We start from the raw sequence: 8,365 nt of genomic DNA, 5'->3' as shown, positions 1-8,365 counted from the left end.
TGAAGTTGAAGAAGTTTAGAGAGAAAACTCCCTTACTTGAAGAATAGATAAGTGTTAGTGATAGGAAAGGCACCTGGCTGTGTTAACAATGTCTCAGTAATATATATTAGTCCAACCATGGAGAAATGGATGTTACAATAAATATATGAATGCAGGCATACAGATATATATATATATATATATATGTTATATCTTTATGGATAACTGAATATGCTGCAACAGTGTATTAACAAATGGCAGTAACTACACAGAACATAAAAACAATATTTTAAGAAGCAACAATCCAACATGCTAACTTGAACTGTAAACTTTGAACTATCAAAACGTAAACTGTGGAACTTGCATGAACGACCTCACTTACTCAGACTACTACTATTTTTATATAGTAGTCCAGCTCATTCTTGCCAGGGGGTGTTGTACTCTCATACATCTCACCTTTTGAGATTTCATTTTTCAAAGGAATATATAATTTTTTTTTATTTATATATATACACAGACATCACAGACATACAGGAAGTAAAAAGACACCTTTAATTTTCAAAATCTTTTATTTGATACGCAAGGTGAACAATTGAAATGTAGTATTTAGTTGACATTCCCTTTGTAGTTTTTACTTCAGAAACTCTTTTAGGCATTGAACTGATGAGCTTTGTGATTGTCTCTTGTGGAATTTCTGCCCACTTTTCATGCAATAATCGAAAAAATTCATCTTTAGATTTAGGTTTCTGTTAAGTTTTTCGTATAGCTCTATCTAGTATGCTCCAAAAATTTTCAGTTGGGTTCATGTCAGGAGATTGGCTCGGCCAAGGAAGCTTTTTGATCCCATTTTCAGTCAGCCATTGTTGATTCATTTTTGTTGTGAGGTATGGAGCTCCATCTTACATGAATAAAAACTCATTTCTCATTATGTTATCATGTGAATACATCGGAAGTAGTCCTTGCTTAAGTATTTCGATGTAGTTTTCAGAGTTTATGGTTCCAACGCATTCGATCAGCTCAGAACAACCATTACATGCCATTACAGAGATACCACCATGTTTCACAGTTGGTTGGAGTTGTTTCAAATCAAATTCTTGATTGGAAAGCCTCCAGACCCAAACACGTCCACTGTCTGAAAATAGCTTATCAAACATGGATTTTATTCTTCTTGCGAACATCAGTTCTGTGGGAGACCTCCCTGAATTTATACTTGGGTTGGGGGAGTCATTCTGTATTTTCTTCAGAAATTTGTCAGTGCTTCGCCGTTACTTAATTAATTCCTTACTTTTCTTAACGCTTTTTTAAAGGTGTCCACAAATCTTTCTACCAGTCCGTTTGACCTCAGGTGGTAGGGTGGGGTGAAAATATACTTTATTGCATGCCTTTTACAGAAGTTCTTGAATTCATGCTCAGAGAACTGTGTTCCATTGTCTGAAACTAGCATGTCAGGAATGCAGTATCATGCAGACAATTCGTATAAGAGCTTTATAGTTGTCTTAGATGTTGGTCTATAGCACCTGCAAACCTCCGGTCTCTTAATACAGTTATCAACTATGATTTGGTAGTAAGCACCATTTACCAGTCCGGCATAGTCAATATGTATAGATTATGGGTTCTCTGTCTCTGGCCACAATTGTTATTTTACCGGTGGGGCTTTGGCTGCAAGCATGCAATCTTAGCATGTTCTCACCAAGTTTTCAGTATCCTGGTCCATAGACGGCCAACAGACATAACTCTTCATCAGAGTCTTCATCCTTGACATTCCTGGATGTCCACTGTGAAATTGTTGCAATACACCTTTTTGTAATGTATTGAATCATCCCATAAATAATGCAGTTTTTTCAATTGCATGAATTAAAAGTCAGAGTTGAGTGGAATAAACTACCTGCATCAACTTGCTATAAAAGCAGGTAGTAATTTTATCTTGTACTTATTCTTAGTGCAAGTTTTGAAGAGTGCAGTTCGATTTTAACAGTTATTTTTTCAAAGCTATAATGGAAGTGACAAAGCATATTCAGCATATTTTGCTTAATGAGTTCAATAAAGACAAACAATGTAATGGAAAGTGTGAGAAATATTAATGCAGTATATAGATATTGGACAATAAACATAAGCCAATGTCAATGGTAGTTCCAAAATTTCCAAGCCAGAATCTACAGCCTAGAAGACAAGCCTCATCCTGGAAGATCTGTTGAGCTTGACAAGGATGTCCTGCAAACCCTGGTGGAACCAAATCCTATCATAACTTTTGAAGAACTAGCAGAAAAGCTTGGATTTGGTCATTCAACCATTCATTAGCACCTGTGTGCTATTAGAAAGGTCAGCAAATTGGGCCAGTGCCTCACAAACTTTCTGAGTTTAATTGCACACAGAGAGTGAATGTGTGCTCATCTTTGCTGTCACATCTCACGAATGAACCATTTTTGGTCTGACTTGTGACTGGTGATGAGAAATGGGTTCTCTATAAAAATGTCAAGCACCTAAGACAGTGGGTAGGGAATGGAGAAACACTGGCACCCCAGGCTAAAGAAGGTCTTCACCTATGTAAGGTGTTGTTATCTGTTTGATGGGATATGAAAGGTTTAGTTCACTTTGAACTTTTAAACCCAAACCAAATGATAACAAAGGAGATCTGCTGTCAGCAGCTTGAGTGGCTTAAGTCAGTGCTAGAAGAAAATTGACCACCTTTGGTTTCAAGATAAAAGGTGTTCTCCCATCAGGATAATGCTCAGCCACATACAGTGAGGATGACATTCCAAAGACTGGAGCAGTTTGAATGGGAAATGATGCCCCACCCACCATATTTGCCAGACATTGTCCTGTCTGATTATCATTTATTCTGTAATCTTCAAAATCATTTGGATGGAAAAAATGTGAATTCTGTAGATGAGGTCAGAACAGACTTGGAGGAGTATTTTTTGTCATGGACAAGTGAATTTTGGAAGAAGGGCCATGCAAGTCTACTAGATAGATGGAAGAGCATTGTAGAAAATGAAAGAGAGTATACTCTTTACTCTTTTACTCTTTTACTTGTTTCAGTCATTTGACTGCAGCCATGCTGGAGCACCACCTTTAGTCGAGCAAATCGACCCCGGGACTTATTCTTTGTAAGCCCAGTACTTATTCTGTTGGTCTCTTTTGTTGAACCGCTAAGTGACGGGGACGTAAACACACCAGCATCGGTTGTCAAGCAATGCTAGGGGGACAACACAGACACACAAACACGCACACACATACATATATATATATACATATATACGACAGGCTTCTTTCAGTTTCCGTCTACCAAATCCAATCACAAGGCATTGGTCGGCTCGGGGCTATAGCAGAAGACACTTGCCCAAGATGCCACGCAGTGAGACTGAACCCGGAACCATGTGGATGGTTAGCAAGCTACTTACCACACAGCCACTCTTGCGCCTATATTTTAGTATATTTTAGATTAAAAAATAACTTTGTCTATCTTAATTTTGAAAAATAAAAAAAAAGTATAAAAAAAATTATTTATGGGTTGACCTAATACGAGGGGCGTTCAATAAGTAATGCCCCTGACCCACTTCCCATAGCAGTAGAGCAACGAAACTTGGCTCAGTTATTAGTCTTTTTCTACATAGGAACCACCCAGAGTTATGCATTTATCCCATCGTTTGATGCAGCTCTGGAGACCATTTTTGTAGAAGACACCAGCTTGGTCCTCCAACCACGACGTGACTTCAGAAATCAAGGCTGCATCATCTGGGAAATGCTTTCCTTTCAAAAACAACTTCATGGCTGGGAAGAGCTGAAAATCAGAGGGTGCAAGGTCAGGAGAGTAGGGGGGATGGGGGAGGAGTTCATAGCCGCACGCCTGTGCTTCTGATCTGGCAACAAGTGAGTTGTGGACCGGAGCGTTGTCCTGCAGGAGGAGGATGCCTTTGCTGATCTTGCCCCGCCTCTTGATTTTGATAGCTTCTCTTAATTTCCTCAAAAGTGAAGCATAATAGGCTCCTGTAATTGTGGTACCCTTTGCCAGGAAATCTGTCATCACTACTCCGTCCTGGACCCAGAAGACTGTGAGCATGACCTTGCCAGCGGAGGGCTGCACCCTTGCCTTCTTTGGAGGAGGTGAGTCACGGTGCTTCCACTGCATTGACTGGGCTTTGGTCTCTGGATCATAGTGATGGACCCAGGTTTCATCCTGTGCAATCAGTCTTTTGAAAAATTTTGACTCATCTTCTTGGCACATCTCCAAATTCATCCTCAAGCACTCAACGCGTTCTTGCTTCTGGAAAGGTGTGAGCAACTTGGGAATCCATCTGGCAGACACCTTTTGCATATGCAAATGGTCATGAATGATAGTTTCCACAGACCCGGTACTAATTTTGACCTCATGGGCTATTTGGCGAATAGTTATGCATCGATCTTCCAAAATGGCAGCCTCAACTTGACGGACAGATGCCTCATCAATGGCAGAAGGGGGCGACCAGATCTGGGAGCTGTTTCCACTGAGTTCCGACCATGTTTGAATTCACGATGCCAGCGTTTTACAAGGTCATATGATGGGGCATCATCACCATAAAGTTACTTTCATTTCATCAAAAGTCTCCTGTGGTGTGCGTCCTTTCAAATACAAAAACCAGATCACTGCTCGACATTCAACAGTCTCCATTTCACACTTGACTCAGTTCAAACACCTGTAAATCAGAAACCACAATTAGTTCAGAGCTGTAATTTGCCACTTAATCTATAGAGATATAAATAATTGCACATGCAAAATTTCAGCTAGATCAAACAAATGCAAGTGGGTCAGGGGCATTACTTATTGAACGTCCCTCGTAGTTGGAGCCACCACTCTTTGGGCATACATCAGAATATTGTCACAAACTGAAAATCTACAGGCATCTGAATTTTAATTCTGTTTATTTATTAAAGCCTCTTTTATTTTCGTAATATACTCATCACCTACAACTTTCATTTTTATATCCTGTGCTGTCACTGGTAGTTCTTGAATAATGTTTGTAATAAAACTTTTAATTTCACTTTCTGCCTGCAGTGTGACTATAGCAGTCACTTCTAATGGTTCCATATTTTTTGGAATTAATCTCGAAAGGCAGTCTGCATGACCGGTTTTTTTAATGGAATGTATTGCATTTTGAAATTATAATTTTGTAATATTTCACCCCAACATTGGCAGTTCACAGTATGAATTAGTAACCCTTTTTTTAGACCCATAAAATTAGTAACCCTTTTTTTAGACCCATAAAACAACAGCAAAAGCCTATGATACGTTTGCAATAAAAAATCTTCTGCCATGCAGAAACTTGTGAAAATTTTTAACTGCAAAAATAATTGCTTGGGCCTCCTTTTCAATTTCGCTATATCTCTTCTCTGCAGCTATTAGAGAGCATGAAACATTGAACCCCTGATTTTGTACTTTCATCTTCATTTTTATGAAGTAGAACTGCACCTAATCTGTTCTCTGAAGCATCAGATGCTACAATGATGTCCATTTCAGGATCATAATGTCTTAATGACAGGTCCGAGATTATGATTTTTTTTTATTTCTTCAAAAGTTTTCTGGCATTTAGTGGACCAGTTCCAATTTACTCCTTTTTTTAATAAGTTGTTCTATGGAATCCTTATCTTGTGCATATTAGGAATGTAGCTTTGATAATAATTTGCCACTCCAAGAAATGCTTGTAAAGTTGGAATATTTGTTGGTGCAGGCATATTCCTTATTGCATCTACCCTAAACAGGTCAGGACATCTACCATTTTTATCAGTTATTTGTCCTAAGTAATTAATTTGGGGTAGAAAGAATTTGCATTTTTCTTCACTCAAAGTGAACCTGAAAACTTTAATTTTCTTAAACACAGCTTTTATGTGTTCCACATGCTGTTCACAAGAATTACTCTAGATCAAAATATTGTCCAAATATGGGATTGCAAATTCACAATTAGATAACATCGTATCCCTGATTTGCTGGAATATTGCAGTACCACTTTTAATCCAAAAGGTAATTGTGTGTATCTGTACAACCCTATGTGTGTATTTATTGTCAAATACTTAGAGCATTTTTCATTTACTTTTATCTGCAAATAGGCTTCAGACAGATCTAATTTGGAAAACATTTTCCACTGTTTAACTTAGAAAGAAATGTCCTGTGCAATCGGGAGTGGATGGTGGTATGTTTTTAAGCAGTCATTCAAGCCTGTAGAGAAATTGGCACACAGCCTAATCTTATTTTTTTTAAATACATGGAAGTTCAGTCAGACAGGATCAAATGGTGGTGACCATGTGAGCATATGTAATATATAGTTCAAATTTACAAAATGCAAAAGACAAAGACAAGTGTAATAATAACAAGCAGGTGTATTAGTTTAACGCTTGGGAAGAACGGAAAAGTCTTTTACATTTCAAGCCTACACTCTTCAACAGAAAGGATATATATATATGATGGAATCTCCCATTGAAGACGACATATGAATGTTCAGTTTTTGCTAAATGACCTGTACATGAAGGGAGACAGAAAGCAGGAAGTTGAAATAGAGTAGTGCTGGCAGAAAGGCAGGAAAGAAATATGTTAAAATATATTTGATGACAGATGCTCTGTTTTCCTTCCTCTTTCGATCTCTCTTTAGTCTCTATCTCTCTCTTAGGATACTTACAGAGAAACAGTGCATGAGAAACATACATAAAGGCAGAGATATAATAGTGAGAGAAGGAGAAGTGATGGTGATAATAGTGGTGGCTTCACAATTCATTTTAGTTAAGTTTGCTGTAAAACCCTTCTTGAGTGAATCCTCAAATCAAGCACTACTGGCTTAAATAATGCCAAACATAGTGGATATAGTAGATATAAGAAGAAAAAATGTCATTGGGGTGGTCATGGCTGTAAGTCCTTTTAATCATAAGTATGGTTGATCAGGAATACTTTGAGGATAAACAAGAATGCCAACAACAGCAGCAAAAGAGTACAAAATTTAAAAAAAGCTAAATTCAGAAATAGCAACACACAACCTGAATTGAAAACTCCATTTTAGGTTATTTGTTAAAATACCCTATGTGGCCTTCCCTTTTTAATATAGAATGGTGTCATTTGAGAATGTTTGGGCTGTTATTTTTAACAGGTCAAGCTACCCCTTCAGTCTTATTTGTTGGGCTCATGCATATGAGTATACCTGTGGACATATTTCAGTAATATATTTTGCAATTTTGAAATTTAAAACTTTATTATATATATATATATATATATATATATCAAAATAAGCAATGAGAGTATCCAGAGGTAATGCAGTATGATTGTTTCATGCGACTCCATTTAATTGAACAATGCAATCATTTCATTACATGAATTTAAAATGTAGAGCAATCTTCAGCTGTACAAAGACATAGAATTTAATTAAATTAGAAGGACACATTAGTATAATTTTACCCAAAATCTCCAAGAGGATAAGGAGATAGACAAAGAACATGTTTTACTAACAACATCACAATTGTAACTGAAAATTTTTTCAAGAAGACACTGCTTTTCACTGATTTTTCTGTTATTTAGTTTTAATTACCAGTAGGGTCAGTTTTTATTTTATAGACTAGTTTATCAAAGGCTGAGAAAAGACAGAGGGTAGTGTCTGTTTGAGGTAGAGTTGGTGGAGTAGATAGACATTCTAATTTAGAATGTCTGCATTACCTCTGCAAACGATCGTACTGCATTACCTCTGGATATCCTTGTTGCTTATTTTGATTTGAATCACCTTATTTTGAAATTGTATGGATAATACCATACTAAATTCTGGTGCCTCAACTTAAGTACCATATTTATCTGAATCTATCTATATATATATATGTGTGTGTGTGTGTGTGTTCCCTGACTCTTTGTTATTATTTACATAAAAAATGCTATTATTTTGTTGCAGGAATATTAATGAGAACAAAAGGAACTCATGCTTCATCTTCCTGTTCTGATCATGCACCTTTTGCTTTGTTTCCATCTGTAACCTTGCATTCTTTGCTTGAAGAAGCCTACTCTGTGCAAGTTGATTTTAATTTACTAATTCACAAAGTTGCACATGATTATAATTTTCTCTGCAATTCACTAAAAAGGTATTTGATCATTTTTAACTACTTATATTCTAATCTATAAAAATGTAAATTTTTACTCATGAAAAACGATATTTGATAATTTCAGCAACTTGAATTTCAGTTCATAAAATACACTAAATTCAATTTTTAATACTGATCTTCAGCCACCGTATTTTGCCATGGTCTACATAAAAGTGTCAGTTCTTTTATTGTTTTCTTTGTTTCAGTCATTTGACTGCAGCCATGCTGGAGCACCATCTTTACTCAAATAAATTGACCCCTGGACTTATTCTTTGTAAGCCTAGTACTTATTCTATTGGCCTCT

General features: G+C 36.8%; 1 protein-coding gene across 1 annotated transcript in view; it reads left to right on the top strand.

Moving 5' to 3' along the window:
• Positions 1 to 8,365, top strand: part of LOC115211101 (glutathione synthetase) — a 51,195-nt gene that overhangs the window by 596 nt on the left and 42,234 nt on the right. The window contains exon 2 of the mRNA XM_029780004.2: positions 7,875 to 8,061. Within this exon, the coding sequence (XP_029635864.1) occupies positions 7,875 to 8,061 (187 nt within the window). The remainder of the gene's footprint in view (positions 1 to 7,874; positions 8,062 to 8,365) is intronic.

This window comes from Octopus sinensis, linkage group LG1, assembly GCF_006345805.1.
Source record: "Octopus sinensis linkage group LG1, ASM634580v1, whole genome shotgun sequence".
Classification (NCBI taxonomy): domain Eukaryota; kingdom Metazoa; phylum Mollusca; class Cephalopoda; order Octopoda; family Octopodidae; genus Octopus; species Octopus sinensis.
The sequence above is the reverse complement of the archived record's forward strand: the minus strand, read 5'-3'. Positions and strand labels throughout refer to the sequence as shown.